This window comes from Miniopterus natalensis, chromosome X (genome assembly GCF_054644295.1).
Source record: "Miniopterus natalensis isolate mMinNat1 chromosome X, mMinNat1.hap1, whole genome shotgun sequence".
NCBI lineage: Eukaryota > Metazoa > Chordata > Mammalia > Chiroptera > Miniopteridae > Miniopterus > Miniopterus natalensis.
The window spans coordinates 27,576,472-27,600,142 of record NC_142103.1 but is presented as its reverse complement, the minus strand read 5'-3'; the positions used below and the strand labels follow the sequence as shown (position 1 = coordinate 27,600,142).

Below are 23,671 nucleotides of genomic sequence, written 5' to 3'. Positions count from 1 at the left end.
TCTGTGCCTCAGTATGCTTATCGTAAAATGATTGTCATGAAAGATGTAGGAGATGAAACATAAAATGCTTAGCACAGTACTTGGTATTTAAGTTGCTCCATAAGTTATATTAGTAGTTTTACTTAAGAAAAAAAAAAATGAGACCCCAGAAATAAAGATTACAACCACATTGTTCTAAAGGCCGAAATCAATCTAATGTAATGGGTCATCTGCAGAGTCCATTTTCAATTCTTTGTTTAAAAGACAGCAGAGAAGAGTTGTTTGTGGCCTTTGGAGTTTGACAGCCCTAGGCTGGAGTCCCAGTACCTCCACTAACCAGCTGTGTGGCCTTATATTCCTTACTTAACCTCCCAGAAACTCAGTGTCTGGACCTGCAAAATAGAATAACAATGCCTGTCTCCATAGGGTTGCTGAGAAACTTAAATAAGATAACAGATGGAAAGTTCCTGGCACAGAGGCAGGCAGTCAAGGATAACTATTATTGTTTCAACCGAAAGCTTTTATCTCCCTAACCTTTGGGCTTTTAAGGTTCTTTTGTGGAAATTGGAAAATGTGGTCTCATTAGAGCCATGAATTGGAACACAGTCCATATATTGAGGCCAGAGATAAGGAATGCTCTGTACCCAGTTGGAGCCAAATCAGTAAATCCTCTTCCCAGCCTTACCCAGAGATCCCCCACTTTGTTCTAATGGCCCGATCCAGGCACCTTTACACAATCCATTTCCTTTCACTATTTTTTGTTAGAGCTTTCAGATCTATTCTTTGTCGTATTTGATCCACCCTCACCAGGTCCAACTGTAGATCACCTAATTTGGCGAGGAAGCCAATTTAAACATAGAAGAATCTGCTGAGACCCAGGGTCAGATGTCATGGGATTGGGGAGCAGAAGCAAGAGTCTAAAGGAAACCTAAGAGCTACTGCGAGCATCACTCCTGACTGTGTGAGGTGAACCTTCTACCTCCAACCCTCTCCTCCCCCTCCACTGTTCCATCCACAAGAGAAAGTCCACAGTCCTCAGATGGAAGGTGCTTCATCTCCAAATCTGAATTGCTTACTTCAAAGAACTGTAGGTGTTGGGGTTGTAAATAAGGGAGAAAGGAGCAGGTGAAGTACCTTGGAAGGTTGAAGATGAACCCAGTAGTCAAAGGGCATCAGATTGTTCATTTGCTTTCAAGCATCAGGAGTTGAGAGCAAGACCCACAGGGGGCCTCCTAGCCACCTCTGACATAAGGGAAGTAAAGACCTGCTCTCCAAGAACCAGAAGTCATGGAAAATGGAGCAGGTTTCCCAGCCCCTGGCTTCACGACCCATTCACTCTGGACAGCCTTGCATGCCGTTTCCATGGAGTTGCTCCTTCTCTGGCTGGGGCCAGTGATGGCAATCCAGCAAAGGAGAGGTCCCCTCAAGAGCTCACAGAAGGGCAACCTAGCAACCTGTCTTGAAGCCAGGAAATGAAAGAGCTCTATCAGTGGCAGAGAGCTATGGTTGGGGGCTAGGTCAAATTGTGTTTCATTTCTAACACTTCTTTCTCAAATTAAAGTTAAAAGAGGAAGATATTACAAAGAAAGATTGTAGGGGAGTGGTTCTTAACAATTTCTGGGCAGCCAACTCATTTGAAAATCTACCAAGCTGTGGACTAAGAAAGATACACAGGGTCCAAATTCTTTGCCAACAATTTCAGGAAGAACTCTAGGTAGGAATCTCTGCTCTGGAGTTGCAACTCATGACAAATATAACTGTGGACAGGTACATTGGCAGTAGGCCTACTCACGTATAACCCTCAGCATGATGTGGTGTGTTTTTGACAGTAGTTCACAAACCTCTCTACACCTCAGAATTAACAATGGCACTGTTTAAAAATACCAATCACACCTCCCACCCCAGTCTTAGTAAATCCAAATCCCCCAGAGGTGGGTCTCAGGAATCTGCATTTCTCACAAGCTCTCCAAAATGATTCTGAGGCAACCAGCCTTGTACCCATACTTTGGTTAATAGCATAGGTTTTGGCATCAGAGAGATTTGGTCCAAATTTTGGCTTCACCTTGTAATTTCAGGTGTCATTTCACCTCTGAGCCTTATCTCCTTTTGGGTCATAAGCTGTAGAAATGTTTTACTTCTTTTTAAGAATAAACTGGCAACTTGTTTTAGTGTAAGAAACAGTATAAAAAAGAGAAAGAAAAGTGCCTCGGTTTCCTCTTCGGTACAATGGGTAATGTAAAAGTTGCTCAAGTCTACCCCCACCCCTCTCCCTGCTGCCTCTTTATCTCTTCCCTCTGCACTACCAGCACATCAAGACTGCTGTTGATAAGGTTTGAGAACACCAATGTAAAAAGGCTCTCTAGGCAGCTCAGTCGGGCAAATAGTTGACATTTGGAGAACAACAGACTTGGGTGCAAAATCGAAAGCTGGTACTCATTTGCTGTGTGATTCCAGGCAAGATACCTAACATCTCTGTGCCTGTTTCCTTATCTGTGAAATGAAGAGAGTAGTCCTTGCTCACTAATTCTATATAATTCTAAATGAGCCCCCCCATCTCCACTTTGGCTCTTCTCCACTAACCCTCAATCTGAGAGTAGAGAGAAGTGTTCACAAGAGGCAGCCTTTGAAATCAGACATGTCGGACTTGGGCATGAGCTTTTAGCTCTGCACTTCCTAACCGTATTGCCTGGGCGCTTAAGTCCCCTCTCTGTTAAATGGGTACGCTGCTATGTCCTTCCCAAGGCTGCTGAGAAGAATCAATGGATGTTTGTGCAGGCGCATCTGCAAGCAGAAAGCGCTCGGCAAACGTTGCCCCCGCCCGCCTCCCCCGCTGCCTTCCCCCTATACAAAGGTGAGGAACTCTTATTGTTCACTTGATTTCTGTCCCACCTCGTATTTAAGGCATCCAGCCTCTGAGCGTGAAGGAAAGTGATGTAGAAGGGGAGAGGGAGAAGGGAAGCGAAGGGAAAAGCAGCAAACTCACGGGCAAAATGCAAATCGGCCGAGTAGGTGCGTCCAAGCTGCACTTGACAACACGCTGGGTCCAGCGCCCCTGTGCCGCAGCCCCCGCCTGCCGGCTCCCCCCTTTTGATGGCAATGGCCTCGGGGCCCGAGGCTGCGCTGGGAGGCCGCCCCCGCACCCCACTGATTGGCCGCGCCGCCTGGCTCATCAAGCTCTTTTGTCTCAATGGGCAAAGACTGAAAGAAGAGGCCGCTGCTGGGAGGGCCCAGCGGGTAGGCGGGGGCCCACACCGCTGCCGTGGGAACCGTGCCTCCTGGACTCGGCTCCCCCGTGCTAGGCGGCCGTGAGGAGCGGCTCCTTCTAGCCGCCCCAATTCGCTTAGCGGCCTAGGAGGCGGCATCCTACCCTTCCCTCTACCCCCGCCTCAGGGCCTCAGAGACCCGAAGGGGGCATCCACCACTGTCCACGCGGGACCATCCACTGCCCACTGGCCGAGTACAGGTGAAGAAAGGGGCTGCGACTGCCGGGTGCAGTGAGAGGCCGAGAGGGAAGCCCCACCAGGACTGGACGGCTCCATGCGTGTGTGTGGGGGGGAGGGATTGAGAACTGTGAGGCAGGGTAAGGAGCTCTCCCGTAGGTCAGCTGCACTGAGGAAGGAGGTGGGGTGCCACTGGATGCTGCCTAGTGGGTAGGATTTGCCTGGATTGAGAGGGGGGCATTTTCAGGGGGTGATGGTGAAGGGTGGGGGAGAATCGCTAGCAATCTGCCTTGAACCCCTTTGCATCTCATTTCTTCCTGGAGGGGAATATGTGGTGTGCGTGTCCAACTCCTATTCCATTTCTCGGTGGCAGGCTTTCAAAGTCAAATGCGAACGAACTTGGATTCCTTGGGAAAATGTAATAGAGGGGTCGCTTTGGCTTGTATTCAGAAGATGGGAAAGGGAATTTTCCATCTAGCAACAGGAGGCTGGGGGTGGGCGAAAGCGGGATGAGGGAATGAGGCTGCTTCTGACTCTTCCCTGTCTTGCCTTCCATGGCGATGCAGTCTTGAGGGCTTGAAGACTGGAATATTCAGCCCTGGGTGGTGAAAGGTCGACCTACCCCAGAAACGAGCTTTCTTATGGAGGGCACTTGTTGAGAGGCAGGAAGTGAAATAAAGGCATGCCCTTGTTTTCGAGCTCTGGTGAGAATCTGAGAAATAACGGGAAAACTTTGAGAAGCAGCTATATTTGAAACCTGAGACCAAGAGTTTAATCTTATTACCACAAATCTGTGAGACTTAGACCATTGCACTCAATTTTGAGAACCCAGTTCAGCTCCACACACTATTTTACCTGGAATTCGAAGCTAGTTTGCCCACCCTCCTCCCTCCTGGAGGATTGGTGGAAAGGGGTGGATGTGGCTCTGAAAAGCATCCTTGTTACCTAGCAGGGATACCTGCTAGCTCCAAAAGGTTGTAATTGACACTTTCCTATGGGGTAATTTTAGGGCATTGGGCAAATATAAAATGTACTGCAGGGCATTCAGCAAGGTTGAGAAAGCTACTGCAGGCTGCTTCCCTGACCTTTCTACCCCTTTTCTTTACAGCTCCTATTGAGATACAAGGAAAGCAGAGCCCAGGAACATTGCTTTGGGGATTCCTCCTGCAGATTAGGCTTTTCTAAAAAGCCCGAGCATCTTGTTATAGACGATCATTGACCATTCTGTTATGGCTAACATCATTGCACGTGTGGGTAATAACCGGCAGCAAAACCCACCTTTGCCCCCTTGGGCCCATTCCATATTGAGGTCCCTGGGGAGAAGTCTTGGTCCTTTAGGGGTTAACATGGCAGAAAGAAACATGAAGTTGTTTTCCGGCAGAGCAGTACCAGCCCAAGGGGAAGAAAGCTTTGAAAACTGGCTAATCCAAGTCAATGGGGTCCTGCCAGATTGGAATATGTGTGAGGAAGAGAAGTTCAAGCGCCTAATGAAAACCCTTAGGGGCCCTGCTAGGGAGGTCATGCGTTTGCTCCAAGCAGCCAACCCCAGCCTAAGTGTGGCAGATTTCTTGCGGGCAATGAAATTGGTGTTTGGGGAGTCTGAAAGCAGTGTCACTGCCCATGGTAAATTTTTCAGCACTTTGCAGGCACAGGGGAAGAAAGCCTCCTTTTATGTGATCCGTTTAGAGGTACAGCTCCAGAATGCTATTCAGGCAGGGATCATACCTGAGAAAGATACAAACCAGACTCGTCTGCACCACTTCCTTTTAGGGGCTGAGCTGAACGGGGACCTGCGCTACAGGCTGAAGCATCTTCTCAAGATATATGCAAATGATCAGGAGCATCTTCCCAATTTCCTGGAGTTAATCAAGATGATAAGGGAGGAGGAGGATTGGGATGACAACTTTATGAAACGGAAGTGGGCCAAGAGATCTGAGCTAATCATGAAGAGGGCAGCAAGCCCTGTGGCGTTTCAGGGCCCCCAGCCAATTGTGATCAGCAGTGCTGACTGCAGTGTGATAGAGCTAGATGATATTCTCAGTGACTCAGATGAGGATGTGATCCTGGTGGACCCTCCACTTCCATCCATGGGTGCCCCTCCCCTCAGAGACAGGGTCAGACCTCAGGATCAAACACCAGTAATTTATTCCCCCAACAGTTCCCAGGTCCTGTCTCCTTCCACCAGTGGTGGTTCTGGGTATAAGGATGATGGTCCTGGGAATAGGCGTAGAGCCAGGAAGGGAAAATACACAATCCACTGTTCATATTGTGGCAATGAGCGCCACTCCAAGGAAACCTGTGACAATGAGAGCAACAAGGCCCAGGTATTTGAGAACCTGATCATCAAACTGCATGAGCTGACACCTACAGAGGAGGAGGGGTCAAAAGAGGTACCTAGTGAACATAATGACCTCTCTGAACCACAGTAAGGTGCTAGACCCAGCCCTAAGTGAAACCTAAGCGATGTTCAAAAACTGGTGATGAGAAAAGTGGGGGTAGGTTTCTATCTGTATGAATTAATCCACAAAGTGGTTTTCTTTTGGGGAAGAAGAGGTCTTGGGTACCAGCAAAGTGGAGGGGATGGCCTGACCTCTCCCTATTCCCTCCTCTGTGTCCCTAAGGGTCTATACTCTGTGTACCTATTTCCTTGCTGACTTTGTTTTATGAAAGGAGTGTAACCCTTTGTTAAACCTTCAAAAATGCAGGAAAATAGAAAAACTAAAGTACAAATTACCTGAAACTCTCCACACATATAACCATTGTCAGCCCTTTGATGAATGTCTCTTTAGATATTTCTTTATACCTGTATACCCAGATAGATATATGTATAGGTAAAAGTGATAAAATAAGTGCTGTTCTATACTGTGTATTTTTTCACCAAGCAATATATGCAGTGGCCTTCTATGTCAATAAATACATATAAGCATAAAGTTTAATGTCTCTGTGTATGATATGACTTTTAGGAATATAGAGAAAAACTAAGAAAACTAAATATAGAAGCTATAATGAGGAGGGTCATACTCTGAAGGGGGATTATCAACCTCACTTAGACATGAGGAAAAGGGAAGCTGAAAAGGGCCCCTTATCACAATTGGCCTGTCTCCTAGGTCAAGAGTCAAGTCTACATCCACTAGTTAATAATGCCCCAATGCTTTCTTCTCTAATGCATCTGAGAAATCTGATGCTAGGATGGGGGTGGGGGCAAAAATGGCAAATGGGTACTTCAGGGGCTCCATTCCTGTTCACTTTGGGAGGGGGCCGCTCGTCCTTCCCTGGGTAGATTTCATATATTGCTGCTACTGCTGCTTCTGGATAAGGCCTGGTAGCAGCAATGAGACTATCTTTTGGGCTGACACTACCCTCTCTGCCTCCCCAATTACAGAGAAAGAAGCTATTCTTGGGAGTGTGGTACTAGGAGGCTCAGGCCTCCCAAGCCTCACCCTAGCTGAAGGATATTAGCAGTCCAAGGATTCCAAGCTAACCTCACCCTGACCCAAGAATGGGAATAGCCAGGGAAGGATGAAAAGCAATCTGGATGCCAGGGCATGTAAAAATATATGGGAATTAGAAAACTCACATACCCTTTTAGAATTAAGGACATTAATAGGAGAAGGACCTTCCTGGCCTCCTACCTCATTTCATGGCCTCAGATTAGAGGGTGATAAAAAATCATGTGTACCCTGGCCAGGTGGCTCAGTTGGTTGGAGTGCTGTCCTGTACACCAAAAGGTTGTGGGTTCAATTCTGTGTCAGGGCATATACCTACATTTGGGTTTGGTCCCTGGATCCAGGCATGCACAGGAGACAACCAATCAATATTTCTCATGTTGATGTTTCTCTCTCTCTCCTTCTCTCTAAAATCAATGGAAATATATCCTCAGGTGAGAATTAAAAAAAAAAAAAAAATTACATGTGACCGTAGTCCCTGAGGGTCCTATGTTTCTTGCAGTTTTATCAGTTCCTATCCTTGTGAGCAGGACAGGGTTGGTAGGGAGATGATTTCATTTAAGGTAGGGAGTGTAGTGAAATAAATGCAGACCTGAGAGAGTTTGTAATGAAGGAAATAGGGGCTCTGCTGAGCTGAGAGGACAGGGTATGCTTCAGTGGGGATGGTGTGTGGAGGAGAAGGAGCACAGATGCATGAGTAGGAAGGAGAGAGGAGGAGGCAGGAGGGGGTAGATGACCAGGCTAGGGATTCACATCTAGATTGACAGGAAGCCTGGTAGGAACTGCAGACCCAGATGTTTCATACAGAACCCTGGGCTGTGTGGTCTTGAGGGGAGAGAGGTGTTGGGGCCCTAATTATGCTAGCAGTTGGTGGCCTACTCAGTAGGGACAAAAGAGTCCCCCAGGCTGAGGCCCAGAGGGAGGGAGAGAAGCCAGGCACTGCCAGGAGCCCACTGCAGCCTTCCCTGGGCTACTGCACCCAGAACCTGCCTTGAAGGGCTCCTTCTTCCAGAATCACTCTCTGGCTTCTTACTCCTGCTCCATCCATGATCCCACAATCTCATTTTACAACACACTCCCACACTCTCACTCTCCCCCTTGGTGGAGGGGGGTGGAGGCTCAGCCTCCGCTACTGTGCCATCACTCCTTCCCCACCCCACATTTCAGGTTTGCTTTAAGCCCCATCTCCTCACCCTCTTAACCAGAAGGAGACTGAGAGGGCCCCTCTGCCTGAGACCCTCTAGCTGAGAACTGGCCAGGAGCAAAGGCTTAAGAGGCCCATTTCTTGCATCCTCTGGAGCACTTCTGGGGTCCTGGCAGCCACTCCCTCTCTCCAGAGCCAAAAGGGACCCCTCCCCCACCCCAAGCAGGAGGTAGCTGCACTCAGGCTCCCAAAGCCACAGGGCCCCCCAACATTCTCCAGCTGTCCTCCCAGAGGACCTTTCCCCCAACTTTTACCTGCACCTAATTAAAGTTGGGTGGCGAGGGAAATGTCTGTTCCCTCTTCTATCTCAGAGTGCAATAATGTTCCACTTCCTTCCCAAATTGAGTAACTTACTCAGATAAACAATCTATGCTATCATAATTTCTTTCTGGGCCCAGGTAGAGTAAAAGGAAAAGTAAATAAATGCTATACTTACCACCACCTTCCTTTTCACTGGAGTTGCTTGGGGGTTCAGTATAGAACACTTCCTTGAAAACCGTTCTGTGATTCATACCCTTTAGGCCCTCTCCCATCCTCCTCTTTGTTGTGTAAACTGGCAGTTGTCTAAATTTTTGTTTCACCAAAATTATGCAAACGAGAGACTTTATTTCACTTTGTGTTGGGTTTTCCTTTATTTGAGAAATATATATTTTCTTTATTTGGAAGACATGGCACACTTGGGCATTCAGATCAGATTAAGAGTTAGCCAATGTACAGCTTTTAGAGAATTTTGTGTCTGATAGCCTCCACTTACGATTATGGGTCTTTTCCTTCCTTTCTTCCTTCATTTTCATTAGTTGCTCACAGATGAAATGAGTCTTTTGTCAGGAGAAACTAGTCTTTGAATAACTTGCATTATCTCCTCCCTCCTCCTTTTTTCCCTTGGTTTCTATAACAGCCCTGTCTCATAGTTTTCCCCTCCCAGAGCTTTTTGGTGCCTACTTCTCAGTTTACTTTGCTGAATCTTCTTTCTCTTCCTGACCCTTCCTTAATAGGGATAAAAATGAAAATCACCACACTACTGTGATTTATTGAAAGATTATTTATGTGCCAGGAACCTTTTAAATGCAGTAGCTCTTTAATTCTCATAGCAATTCCATAATAGTTACTGCTCTTACTTTCTAAATTACTATTAATATTAATTACTATTAGCTGCCACATATTCAGATGAGGAAACAGGCTGGAAAATTAGGAAACTACTTAGGACTAGGCAGCTAGTTAGTTGTGGAGCAAGGGATGAGAAACTTGGCTGACTGACCCCAAAGCATACACTCCTTGCTTGGGATAGCTCTCAGGTACACAGTACCCTGTGGTGTAGGTAATATCACTATCTGCACATGATGAATGAGGAGACTGAGGTCTACGCACATGAAGTGATTAGCCAAACATCATAAGAGCAAGTAGCTTGTGTGTCACACACAAGGATGGAATCTTTATAGAACACTTGTTTGACAGAATAGAGGCTTTTTTCTCCCTTTTTCTTTTCCTCTGGGTTGCAGTTCACCCACCTGCTGCCTGGCAACCATCCGCCCCCCTTTCAGTTGCATTATCACATTCCATTCAAACACTAAGTTATTTCCTATCTTTGCTTTAGGTGCAAATGGTTGTGAATTTAACACCTGCAAGAGGAGACAGCAGCAAAAGTCAGTGGGGAAGGGATGAATTGTTCAATTAGTAGTGCTAGGGGAACTTCAGTATCTGATTCGAAAAAAGATGTTTACTTTGTCCAGTGACACTAAATATGAATTCCAGATCAATTTGAGAAATAAATGAAGATTTTATACAAGTATGTACTAATTCTTTAATAATATATTTTGTTGTTATTAAAGTAATAAAAAGAATCAATGTTCAAAAGCAACCTTTTTAAAACTGCAAGAAAACAAATATTTATTAAATCTCTAGATTGGAGAAGGCTTTCTATGATTAAGAATGATGAAAGAAATTATAAAAAAAGACCAATGTAAATCAGAATTAATTTTAGACTGTAATAAAGAGTAAAAAACATTTATTTGAGCAAAAAAGGAGCTACAGCCTAGGAGACACACATTCAGGTAGCAACCTAAATTGTGTTCCACAAAGGGGAGACCGTCTTTTATCAATTAGGTCCATTTTATGTAAATGAGCTATCCAAATTGTGCAGTTCTGATTAGACAGGGCAGGTCTCAGTCTGTTGGTAAAAAGTTGAAAACAAAGTTTCCCTGCAGTGGTTGACTCAGACAGCATAAACAAGCGGGACATACTGTGAGAAGCCAAGAGTTCAGTCTAAGGTTCTTCCCAGTATACAGAGTAATGAGGCGGCCCTATCAGCAAATAGCCACTAGGCTCTTATTACTATAAAATTTGGGCCCTCGGTTGACCATGGGGAGTCCATCTCAGCAGATAAATTTCTTCTCAGGGTACACATCAAATTAATCTTTCTTCTCAGGGTTCATACTAATAACCTAAAAGACAGCATTAACAGAAATAAAAGACAAACAGCAAGCTGAGAAGTATTGGCAACAAGTAAAAAAAAAACAATAATAATAGCAAACTTTTATTGTGTTTACATAGCTAACATTTATTTAGGTCTTACAAAGTGCCAGGAATATTCCAATTGCTCTACATGCTTTCATTTCCGTCTCACAATAAACCCCGAGATAGATCCTAATATTATCTTCAGGATCTAAAACATTCTTATTTAAGGGGAAAAGCCAAAAAATGCATAAAATGTAAATATGCAGTGAAAGGTTAACATCAGTGGTGCACAGGCAGGCTAAATAGACATCTCAGAGGGTAGATAAAGAAAACTTGAGTTTAATTAAGGAAATGGAGATGGGGGATGGGGATATCCAAAGGCAAGGGCTACACAGCACTGAGCCAAAGGGTGTTGGGTCCATGATGGCAGCAAAAATATACTTAGGACAATGAAACAAGGAAGGTGCATAGAAGAAGCAACAGGAGAACCCAGGCTGGGCTGCTTTGGCTCACTGAGAAGCCAGAGAAAAGGGGACCTTGGATACAGGTTCAGGGGGTAAGCTTGGGACGAGCTGCCATCGTGGTGTCCATTCAGAGGGAAGAAGGGGGAAGGAAATGGTGCTGGCGTGCTCCCCTTGGTGGGGAAGCGCCTGCTGGGTCCTTTGTCCTGAGCCAATTTGTCTCTCTTGTGGTGGGAATCTTAGGGGAGGCCTCAGGGGAGGGTCTTAATAGAATATTCATCAGCTTTCCAGGTGTGCTCTTTCAGAGGTCCTGGTCTCCACTGATTGGTCAGTGCCAGGATTCAGTAGTCAATGTAGCTGGTCCTGAGGCAGCCACAGGGTCACTTGCCTGATTTTGCTGCTTTTCTGGGCCTGGAGCTGAAATACAACTGAGGCCTAGATGTTATCCTTAGGGAGGAAAGGCTCAGGGGGTCTAAACCACAGGACCAGCGATATGCTTGGGGAGGAAAGGTTACCCTGGGGACAAGGTTCTTGTTTACCCAGTTTTGCCCCTTGCTAGGCATCTGGGGCTTTCTGCCCTGGTGAGTTTCTGTACCTGGCACATCGTCCTTGCCCTGCTCATATCTGTCTACCATAGAGCATAACAAGTTATTATAAAGCAAACCACCACAAAGATCAAGAGATAGAACATTGCCAGAATCCCTGAAATCCCTGTGGGCTCCTGCCCAATCACAGCCTCTTTCCTCTAAAGCAAAACACTGGTGACAGTTATGACTTTTACTTGCTTACCTTTCTTTAGAGCACTACCATTCAAATACGAATCCCCAAACACTGGTTTTTTTTGAACTTTATATAAATAGAACTACAGTGCATGTATCCTTCTGTATCTGGCTCATTTCCCTTACATTTATATTTCTGAGGTTTAACTTTGTTGTATGTAGCATTAGTTCATCATTTTCAGCATTGAGTTACAGCATTCCGTTCTATGAATTACAAGAAATTATCCATTCTACTGCTGATGGACATTTGGGCCATTTCCAGTTTGGGGCAATTATGAAAATGCTGTTACAAACATCTTTTTTGTCTCCTGGTCCTCATATGCACACATAGGGTATGTATATAGGAGTGGAACTGCTGCTCACAGACAATGTATACTTGCAACTTTACTAGATACTACCAAACTGTCTACCAAAGTTGTACCAACTGCCACTTCTGCCATCAGTTTAAGACTTCCTGTTGCTCCACATCCTCAAAACCATTTGGTATTGCCAATAAAGCTTTATAACTTTCACTTAAGGTTTTACACATTTTATTTAGTTCAAGGTACAGGTATCCCCCACTTTTTGAGAGTTTATGTTATACCGGTAACTTTGATTTTATGAAACACCTACATTAGTACCTGTGTTGTTGTTTTTTTAATCCTCACCCGAGGATATTCTTTCTATTAATTTTCAGAGAGAGTGGAAGAGAGAGAGAGAGACATCAACACCAATATGAGAGACACATCAACTGGTTGCCTCCCGCATGCTTCCCGATGGGGCCTGGGATCAAGCCTGCAACCAAGGTATGTGCCCTTGGCTGGAGTTGAATCCAGGATCCTTCAGTACATGGACCCACGCTCTAACCACTGAGCAAAACCAGCTAGGGTAGAACCTGTTTTGCTAACTGAAAGAAATTCCAAAATACAAAGAGGATTTTTGGTTTTATGAAAAAAGAAGAAAAGCGAAAATAGAGTTCAGAATTTGTTTTGCAGGCAGCCCTTACAAAGGCAGTGTGTGTGCACCCAGAGCAGTGAGAGTGGCACAGCCAAGCTCCTTACAGGAAATTACACTCAGCAGCTCAGCCTCAGCCCCTCATAACTTTGAACTGTGTCTGTGCGCATCTGTACTTTATCTTGGTTTATTTTGTACATCCACTAGCAAGATGTGCCCTAAGGTATTAGAAAAGCCTAAGAAAACTTGTTAGCATGTTACACTTAGTGTAAAACTGGATGTAATTAAGCATATTTGTTATGATATGGTAGATTATTTTTTTGAGTCTGGGAATGCTCAAAAATTTTTCCAAAGAAATTAGTGGTAATATCTTACCTTTATGCCTTTTGGGCTTAGGAAAAGTAAAGTAGGAATTTTCCACTTTTGGATAATGGGGGAAAACTGCATTTGATTTTATTCTATTATAAATATAATATTTGTTTAAATTTCATTTAAATGCTATGCAATGGTACATAAAAATATAATTGAGCTTTTGATATTGATTTTGCTAATCTCTCTCTTTTCTTAATCCTCACCCTGATTGGGCCAGGGATTGAGCCTGCAACCCAGGTACATGCCCTTAGCCGGAACTGAACCCAGGACCCTTCAGTCTGCGGGCCAACACTCTAACCACTGAGCAAAACTGGCTACAGCTATCCTCCTTTATCTTAAGGGACAAGGGCTGGAGGTCTCTTCTAAAATTACTTCCTGCTGAGGAGTGCAGGTGGTCCTAAACCCAGGAGGAATAGAAATCTCTTGCTGCTAAATCAAGGGGCCTATAAGGGCCAGCCTCCGACAATGCAGTGGTGGGGGGTTAGATGGGGAGGTGGAGGACTGCTTGGAAGTCTTGCTTTACCATAAGCTTCATGTGAAATTGCTGCAACCTGGAGGATGCAAACCTGACAAGTAGGTTAAAACAACATGGTCTAAAGATAAACAGGAGAACCAGGGCCACAAGAGGGCCAAGGCAAGGCAGAAGCCATATGAGGGTGTGAAGGGCATTTGTAATAGTATCTCAGGTAATGTCAGGATCTCTTCCCTGATTGTAGCTATGTAGCCATGAGATTTGTTCATATATCTTTTGGATATTGGTCTCAACCTTACATGAATTACTGACATAGGTGCAGCATGTTTTATTAATGACAGTGCCGACTCCACCCTGCTCAACTAGAACAGGGGTGGGGAACTTCTGGCCCATGGGCTGTATATCATTTGGTCTGGCCCTGCCAAGGCAACTGCAAGTGGGACTCGAAAGTTAATGAGCCTAGGAGCATTTTTCATAGCTAATTTTTAAGTTGATAATTTTGTATGGCCCACGAATGATGTTATAAATGTCCAAATGGCCCTTGGTAGAAAAAAGGTTCCCCACCCCTGAACTAGGAGATAGTCAAGAGCTAGCTTGATATCTAGAACTACGTTAGCCAAAGAGTCAAGTGACCCTTGAATCCCGTGTAAGGCTTCTCCCATCCTGGTGGCAAGATCTAGGTCTTGGGTGAGGTTTCTGAGAGTTGTCTCATGGTAGGCAAAAACTCCCCACGAAGTGGCCAATCCTACCGCTGCCCCAGTACCTGCCAAGAGTAGTCCCAGCGCCCTCTTACTGCAGGACAGTTGAGTTATGTTAACAACAAATATTCCCAATGAAGTAAGCTGGGCTAAGATGCATTCACCCATGGTTAGGTGATTTGAAATGCAATGGAAGGCAATTCTGAGGTCTGACATTGGGCCTTTCCAGGGGTGGCAGGGTGCATTCTGGTTTAAGGGATATAAGTACAATATAATTATTGCCTAAGAGCTAACCTAAAAGAAACTTTTTATCCCATTTACATTTACTTAATTTACATGCTCTTGACAATTAAGTTTAGAATACTTATGAAGATTTTATCATAACAAGTTATTTTTCTTGCTGACAAATTTTGTAATAGAGATAACATGAACTCATTTAACTAATAAACCCAGGTAGAATAAAAGTATTATTTAATGCTGATTATTTTAAAGATATGCCTATTTAATTAAACTAAACTCAACCAGTCCAAATCATGTGATTCTGAAAAGCATTTGGGTTAGCCTGTTTACTAATTTAAGATTTTGCTCAGATGATCAAAGCTTTGTATGCTGCAAGAATCTTTTAAAGCCATTTAAAAATTATAATCGATCATGGAATGCATTCCATTTGTTATCGGTGCAGGGGAGTTTTTGGGGTGCCATGAGGATAAGAATTTCCTGAGGCCCCCATAAGAGGATGAGATTTTGTAGAAAGCTTTATTGACGATGTAAAATTAAAGGGGTTCCTTTCAAGGTTCTTTGTCCGTCTCACCATGGAAAAAGTCCAATCTTATCTTCAGCAGGTCCAGATTTAAGGCTACTCCCCAAAGTTTCTGCTCCATATTAAAGTACAGTTGTGTCCAGCATCCTGCTAGCTTAGCTTGTTCCCAGCTGCAGTCCATTGCATGCGGGGTCCTCATGGCCACTGACCGACCATGTGACTATTTAAGGCCACACGGCTATGGAGAGAGAACAGGTAAACACATGGGTGAGTGCAGGTCAAGGAGCAAGAGAGAACCAGAGTGAACAAGTGAGCAAGAGGGAGAAAAAGAGATAGGGAACTCTTTGTCTGGGGATTTTAACTTTCCAAGATTTTGTGTGCTTCTGATGGCGTACACCCCCTAGCTAATCCATTGTTCCCCAGGCTAGACTGGCAGGCAAGGGACACCATGACCTTACTGCACACGTTCTTATCTCCCCCTGCTCCCTCCCCACAATCCAGTACCGGAGGACAGAAGGGAGGGGTGTTAACCCCCTTGGAGGGACAATGCTGTGATTTCCTGGGGTATGAAGCTGTAGCTTCCTGGGAAACAAACAGGCTTATGCTTCCCAGGTAACCATGCTCACAATGTCTGGCCTCCCCTTTGCTCTCTTCCTATTATTAATATTAATAAACTAGCTAATTATGACAATAACACATTGTCTCCAAGAGCCTGACAAACACAAACAACAAAATAGAAAGTGAGTGTGCACAATAAAGTTGAAAAGCTCAGAAGGCACGAAGACTGGCTTCAGAACGCGTGAATTTAAGGTGGCAGATTTTCCTAGAGGAGGATGGCCCTGTGATGGAACCTGAGCACAATACGGCTGTTGCTGTATATCTGGAGATGAGGAAGACAGGGAAAGGAAAGAAGCCTCAGATGCCATTTTACCAGTGCTTGATACTTGCATGGGGGCAAGCTGCAAAAGGAGAGGGCTTCTTCCCCTTCATGGTGGCTGCAGCAAACAAGTCATGGGACAAGCTCTGACTGGGAATTGAACTCTGGCTGCTACAATTAAATCATTTAAAACAAATAATATCACCAAACAACATATCTCATTCACAACCAAACATACAACACTTTCAGATTTAATTTGTCAGCTCTAGGCCAAGTTCAAAACCAGTTTAAAGTTAACAAAATTTCATGGCCAGATTAAGACACAAATTCAACAAATAACAGATATAGTTCCAGTAATCAATTGCCTAATTTTCTCATTGTAAAATGAAAGTGCTGTTCGTCAGCTATGCCCAGTCAGAGGTAAGCACAGCAGGTCCGTCCCTGGAATAATCAGTCCAGGAAGCTTTTCAGACAGAACCTGGAGAGACTGCCACTGGCCAGAGGTCTCTGAACCATAGGTGGGAAGCCCACACAGAGCTAAGTCCCTTAAACCACAGAAATTGTACTGCCATGTAAAATTTAAAGGTGGTGACCTGTCAGGAGGGATGTAGGATGGGGAACAAAAACAGGAATGCTGTGTGAGACAAAGGGGAGATCCCTGTCCAAAGTCAGAAGCTGGGAAGCCGGGAGAAAAGGAAAGAAAGAACAAGTGACTCACAGACAGACAAGGAAGTTTGAGGCAACAAGATGATCTGCAGTGCCAATGGCATAGCTCCAAGAAGATTTGAAAACCCAGCCCACCAGAAGGGGCTGGAAGGCGAATAGGAAATAGAAAAGTGCTCTAACTAATGATAAAGAGCCAGAACAGTTTCAGGAGAAGACTGGAGGGACAGAGATGAAGAGATCCTATCTACCCTCAGAAGTGGGACATCAGGGAGCACCCCTAATTGCCCAAAAGGCAAGCCACTGACAGAAACCATTCCGGTGAGGTCAGAGAAAAAGGGAATGGGATGACTAGGACTATCCATTTAAGAGAGGCTTAGCCTGTCTCAGTGTAACCAAAGTTACCAAGAGAACCCTCTCAAAGCCTTTTTCCCTAAGACAGCCAAAAGGGAAAATTCCCAAACCAAATGAGTCCTACAAGGACTCAGATAAACAGGAAAATCTCTTTGGGGGTCCTTGGTCCAATTCTGGAGAACGCACCCCAAGGGGCTGCATTCAAAGATTGAATTTGAGTTTCCTGTAGCTGACACATTTACATATAAGGCAAACACAAACATATACACAAAGAACAAATATCCAACTCCTGCAGGACAGAAACTAAAGAATGGTGGACACTATGATCCCATAACCTCTAGCCCACTGAAAATAATATCAGTGACCCAGGGTTCCCTGACAACCAGACCACCAGACCAGAAATTGTCACCTGAGGATGTCCTGTATTGCCCTACAGGTGTTCCTCAACCCTCCAGCATTAGACCTAGGTTAGGTCCTGAATCTGGCTTCCTGAAGACACTTCCTGCCCGACCAACTTGAAACCAATAGCGCAACAGAAATGAAACTATCCTTCCAACAACCCTATACCCAAAACAGAAATAGAAACACTAATTAAAGTGACTACAGAGCCCTGGCCTGTTTGGTTCAGTGGTTAGAGCATCGGCCAAGGGCACATACCTGGGTTGCAGGCTTGATCCCCAGCCCCAGTCAGGGTGCATGTGGGAGGCAACCAATCGATATATCTCTCTTACAATGATGTTTCTCTCTCTCTCTCTCTCTCTCTCTCTCTCTGTCTCCCCCTCCTCCCTCCCTTCCACTCTCTCTAAAAATCAATGGAAAAATATCTTCAGGTGAGGATTAAAAAAAATTAAAGTGTCTACAGAGGCTGACTTATCTTCTTTCTGAAGCACTCAACAAAACAGGTTCAGGTGGCCACACTGCTTCACTGTGGAGTAGGCCAGGCAGCCATTCCAGTGGTCAACACCAAGTTGGAGTTTCCTATGAATAGATTCTCCCTCCAGTGGAGATGCAGACAAGTAAGCCTCTGAGAAGCTGCTGCTGACAAATGCTTGACCAAGGGTCCATGCCAGGCAGACAGGGAGTCCCTTTAGAAGAGTGCCATATGAGTTGCCAGATTTGTACCCGAACTCAAGGGGTCTGCTGCGTGGAGTGTTCTATTCAACAAGGAGAAGTGGTTGTTGTTAGATGGTTTTATTTACTTAAAGCAAGTAAAGAAGACAGGGGATTCATATCCAAAGCTCTGTCTCCCTTAAGGGAAGTTTTAGCCATAGCTTATCTACACTATTTGGTTAATTACATGCTGATTTCTTCTTTGCAGTTGACTAAACTTATCCAGTTGGAGTCTAGTCAAGTTCATCTGGTTACAGCTGCATCTGCTGTATTTTAACATTTAACAAGAATAGATTTAATAAGAACTGCCCAGACCTTGACACCCTTGTCCTATCTAATACAAGGATTGTCTTTACCTTATGCCATAGCTTCTAAGCCCTAATAAAGGACATATCATAGGTATGATAATTAGTGCCATCCCATTTTTGTGGTTTCCAACCTAATAATACTGCCTGGAAATCCTCCTATAAAACTTTAATCAGTTCCTGATTTCACTTCTCAACAACAGCTCTTCCAAATCTTCATTACTATCTTCAAACCTGATACCTATTCCTGCTCCGAACATTCTCAGTAGACAGAATCAGTTCCTAGTTAACAGAGAAACAATAGAACTAAGTCACTTTCTGGTCTGGGTTAAAGTAAATAAACCAGAGAAAGTGCTTCAGTCAGCCAATTCTTGGGAAATCCACTACTGCCCAGCTAACTTTCATATATTCTCTTAAGCCTGGTACATGGGAAATCTTGACATTTTTGAAGATCCAGAGGAGGGACGACACTTTAGCAGAGGTGGGGAACCTTTTTTCTGCCAAGGGTGATTTGAATATTTATAACATCATTTGTGGGCCATACAAAATTATCAACTTAAAAATTAGTTATGAAAAAAGCTCCTAGGTTTATTGACTTTCGAGTCCTGTCTGCAGTTGCCTTGGTAGGGCCAAACCAAATGATTTTCTGGTTCCGTATAAAGCCCATGGGCTGGATATTCCCACCCCTGCTTTAGAGGCTGAAGAATCCCACTACCCCTGTGTCCAAAATCAGACCCTCCACTGGAGTTTTGGATCTCATCCTTTCCCTTCTCAGAAACCTCACACATCAGCCATCTCCTCTTTCTTCTGCATCTTCAACCTTCTCTTTCTCCTAGCTCTTTCCTCACAGCATATGAACATTTTCAAGTCTCTACCATCTTTAAAAAAATCCTCCCTCAATCTTATGAAACCTTCTAGCTGCCACCTAATCTTTCCCTTTCCAAGCTTATTGGAAGTATAACATGCATTTACAGTTTCTATTACTTCAGTGCCCAATGTTCCAGTTATACACTGCTGTGTAATAAACTACCCCAAAACTTGGGGCTGAAAACAATAATAATTTTATTATACTCATGACTACATAGGTGAGAAATTTGGGCAAGCCTCTTTGGACAATTCTGTCCCATGTGGCATCTACTAGGGTCACTCAGTGGTATTCTGCTGGTGTCTAGGCTGATCTGGAGGATCCGAGATAATTTCCTTTGCGTCTGGTATCTTGGGAATATCTAGAACAGTGGGCGCAGCTAGTCTGCTCTCTCCTTGTCATCTCAAGATCTCTTCACATGGTCTCTCTAGCAGGGTGATTGGGTTTTTTTACATGATTGCTCAGGACTCCAAAAAACCAATGCAAAAGTTACAAGGTACTTGACTTCACTTTCCTGCACTCTATCAGTTAAACTTATTTACTGGGCCCACCAGATTCAAGAATGGGGGGCTGCACAGGAGCATGATTACTGAGAGGAATGGTTAATAGCAGCCACATGTTAAAGCCTACCACACCACGTACTTATTGAAACCACTGCAATCTGACAACACTCCTTGCTAGTCCACTGAAATTACAATCTCTGAAGTCAAGTCCTCTTAGTTGTTAAATCCAATGCATGCTTTTCAATGCTTGCTTTGCTTGCTTTTCCTCCTGAACTGGACCCTAGTAACCAATTCCTTGGTGAAACTCTACTTCCCTGGCTTTTGTATACCATCTTTCCTGGTTTGTCTTTCACTTTTCTGGCTGTTTCTTGGTCTTCTAAGAGACCCATTTCTTACGCTCTCCCCTTAAATACTGGGCTTTGTTATCAGTTCTCTTCTCACTCTGCACACTGTGGACCTCAAGAAAGAATATATCTGCTAAGGACTCCTCCTCAGACAAATAGATTAATGGAACAGAGTACAGAGCCCAGAAATAAATCCACATAAATATAGTCAACTTATCTTTGACAAAGGGGCAAAGGCAATACAATGGAGAAAACATAGTCTTTTCAACAGAGGGTGCTGGAAGAACTAAACATTCACATGCAAAAAAATTAACTTAGATACAGACTTTATATCATTCAGAAAATGAACTCAGGATGAATGATAGATCTACATGTAAAATGAAAAGCTATAAAACTCCTAGAAGATAACAGGAAAAAACCTAGATAACAGTGGATGACCATTATAGTATCATTAAGAACAGTTACACTGCCCTATTATGTACGATACTGTAATAATGGATACATGTCATTATACATTTGCCAAAGCTCACAGAATGTGTAGCACTAAGAGTGAATCCAAATGTAAACCCTAACATAATATGTCATCCATTATTTTTATTGGTTAAGTCTAGCAACCTTACTCAATGTATATTGGCAGAATAAATGTTCTGTACATTTGTTATGTGCCAGGGAATCCACACCTTCTCATTCAATTATTTGTGCAGTTACTTGTTTTAATAGCTGTCTCCCACACTAGAAGTTAAACTCTTTAGGGCAAGGATTATACCTGTCCTTGGATGATAATGGTATGTCAATATAGGTTCATCATTTGTAACAAATGTACCACTCGGGTGGGAGATGTTGATAGTGAGAGAAGTTGTGCTTGTCAGGTACAGGTGGTAGGTATTTGGGAACTCTTTGTACTTTCTACTAACTTTGCTGTGAACCAAAATTGCTCTAAAAAATAAAGTCTATTTTAAAAAAGGAAAAAAAAAAACAAACCTCCTCCTGGTTAACTGAGCACAAATTCATAACTAGAGTCTAACAGCCATTGCTGACAGAGCCCTCTCACTCACACTGCATATCAGGTGCAAGCCACAGACTGAGCTGCCAAGCCTCCTGCACTGAAGTCCAGTAGAGCCCACCCTTATAAAGGAGTTTCTGAAATGGCATTTTGACCAATGGGCTGAGATCTGTCCTGTCCACTCAGAAAGGCACAGCTATATCTTCATTTGCATCTTTATTGACCAATAAGAGCAGCTTCACAATGACCAATAAGGACACACAACACTGACCAATCAGGACCGTGCTATCTGAACCAATTCAGAACCATGGTGGGCTTGAATCCAGACTCTCTGATCCTCAGCAAATTGCTCTCTCTCTTGTGTATCTCAGCTTCCTCAGGCATAAAATGATGATAATGTTTATCTACCCCCTAGATTGGTTGTGAGAATTTACATAAGATAATTCATGTAAGCACCCAGAATAGTGCCTGGCACATAAGCGCTCAATGAGTGTTAGCTACCGTTTTCAATGCCCCCCAGTTTTACCTACTAAAGACCTTGGGAGGCAGTCCCTACCCCACAGCCTAAGTCCCACTTTATTCCACCCCAATTAGCCCTGCCTCCAATCACATTCCTCCACAGCATCCTCCACGCTGCCTCAGCCTCTGGCACCACACTATGCTGATTTTCTTCCAATATCCTGGGCTCTTCCTTTTCCATTTTTCTCATGGGCTTCTCATTCTCCACCCCTTTAGTAACTGTCAGGGTTCCCTTGTTACTCTACTCCCTGTTTCACTTCATGTCCTTTCCCAGAGTGATGGCATCTATTGGCAGGCTTTTCAGCTCCAACTACATGTGATTCCCAGATATTCACTGATGACCTCCTGCCTGAGCCCTGGTCTCAAACATCCTGATGGATAGTACCTCCTGAATATCACACAGACACAACCTGAGCATGTCCAAAATGGAACACATCATCTCCATCCCAAACTTAATTCTCCTCTTTACTCTGAATCTATTGGTGGCACCACTACCACCCAAGCCAGAAACCTGGAACTCTTCATTCTCTTTTATTATCTACATCTAAGAAATTGCCAAGTCCTGCCAAATTTTCATCCTTAGTAGCTCTCCAATCTGTCTTCTCTCCATATGCACTGCCTGGTCTGGCTCTCTCATCTTCTCTAACATGGTCATTCTTTCCACAGTAGTCCCCTCTCTGCCTCTAGTCTGTCATGCCTCCAACCCAATTGACAATCTGAGTTATTTATTTATAGTGAAAACCTGATCATGCCACTGCACTGCTGGAAACTCTTCACTGGTTGCCATTGCCTAGTCAGACAAAATGACTCCTTTCCCTATAGTTGTTAAATACCTCCCATATACCAGGGACTATGCTAGTATTAGGAATACAATGTTGGCCACAAAGTGGCCCCTGCCTTTCAAGGAATTTGCCATCTATCTGGGAAGACAGATACCTAACCACATACAACATAATGTGGTAAGTCCTGTGACAGATACATTCACAGAGCACTACAGGAGCACAAGACTGAGTTCCTTGAGCTTAGAGATCTGTTTCTTTCTAATCTTTGTATCCCCAACATCTGGTACCAGGTCTGATTCAATAGAGAATTGTTTCTTGAAAACTGAACAGATATTCTTTTCTGATCCTCAGTTTCTCTCCATGTAAAATGGCTCACAATTCACTTATCAAATGAATGCAATCTATGCTTTGTTTGAATCCCAAATTGAATAAACCAAATGCAGTTTTTAAAAATGAGTCAACTGGGTAAATCTGAACACTGGTTAGTCAATTCATGATATTAAGGTATTATTGCCAGGGTTTTTAAAAAGTGTTATAATGGTATTGTGGTATGTTTAAAAAGTCCTTATCTTTTACAGGTATGTAAGAAAGTATGTAAAAGTAAAATGATTCAATGAAATATTATCTGGGATTTGCCTGAAAATAATCCAATGGTGTTGGGTGGGAGTATAGCTTAAACAAGACTGGTCACACCTATGTTATTAATTGCTGAAACTGGGTGATGGAGAAAATAATTGGCAAAATTAATCTCTCAGCGTTTTGTGGCAATTCAATGACAAGGTTATATAAAATTACTGATATAGTGTCTGTTATCTCAAAAAATGTTAGTTTTGTTTCTCCCTTCACCCCTTTAACTTCATCCATGGGGGTATAGCAAGAGAAACAGAAGCTCAGTGGTATGAGAATTAGAAGCCCAATATCCCAAGAACTGGAAACACTTCAGCATCATTTCTCTCCTCTGCCTGGTAAAGAGAAAGTAGCTAGAGGGCCAGAAGGCTCCCAAGCAGCCTTGGGTAGGAATGGCAATGCGCCAAGACTAGCGGTAAAAGGGAATAAATCACGCCTTGAACTTTTGTGGAGAGGCAAGAAAAGCTGCCTTAGACATAAATATGAACTCTAGGCTGGAAAGAGCCCGTCTTTTTCTCCGCTGCTTGAACTCCTTTGCAATACTGCCACCTGGTGGCTCTCTAGCATCGCTTTACCTTGTTTCTGGATGCAGTGTGATCTGTGAAAATTCTGGAAGAGAACAGCCCCTCTCAACTAAATATTCTCTGAATTGCTCTAGGTTGAGCATATCATATAATATTCCTCATGCCCTGCTAAGTGCCTTGTACTCAAGCTCTGTTAT

At 43.9% G+C, this 23,671-nt stretch overlaps 1 protein-coding gene across 1 annotated transcript; it reads left to right on the top strand.

The window, feature by feature from the left end:
* The first annotated feature begins 4,648 nt into the window (after positions 1-4,648).
* ZCCHC18 (zinc finger CCHC-type containing 18) lies at positions 4,649-6,331 on the top strand. The gene has a single exon (XM_016213012.2). The coding sequence runs from the start codon at positions 4,649-4,651 to the stop codon at positions 5,846-5,848; it is 1,200 nt and encodes a 399-aa protein (XP_016068498.2). The 3' UTR covers positions 5,849-6,331.
* Positions 6,332-23,671: the final 17,340 nt, after the last annotated feature.

Excerpts from the sequence above, each read along its gene's own strand:
- ZCCHC18 (XM_016213012.2), top strand. The coding sequence starts at position 4,649 with ATGGCTAACATCATTGCACGTGTGGGTAATAACCGGCAGCAAAACCCA.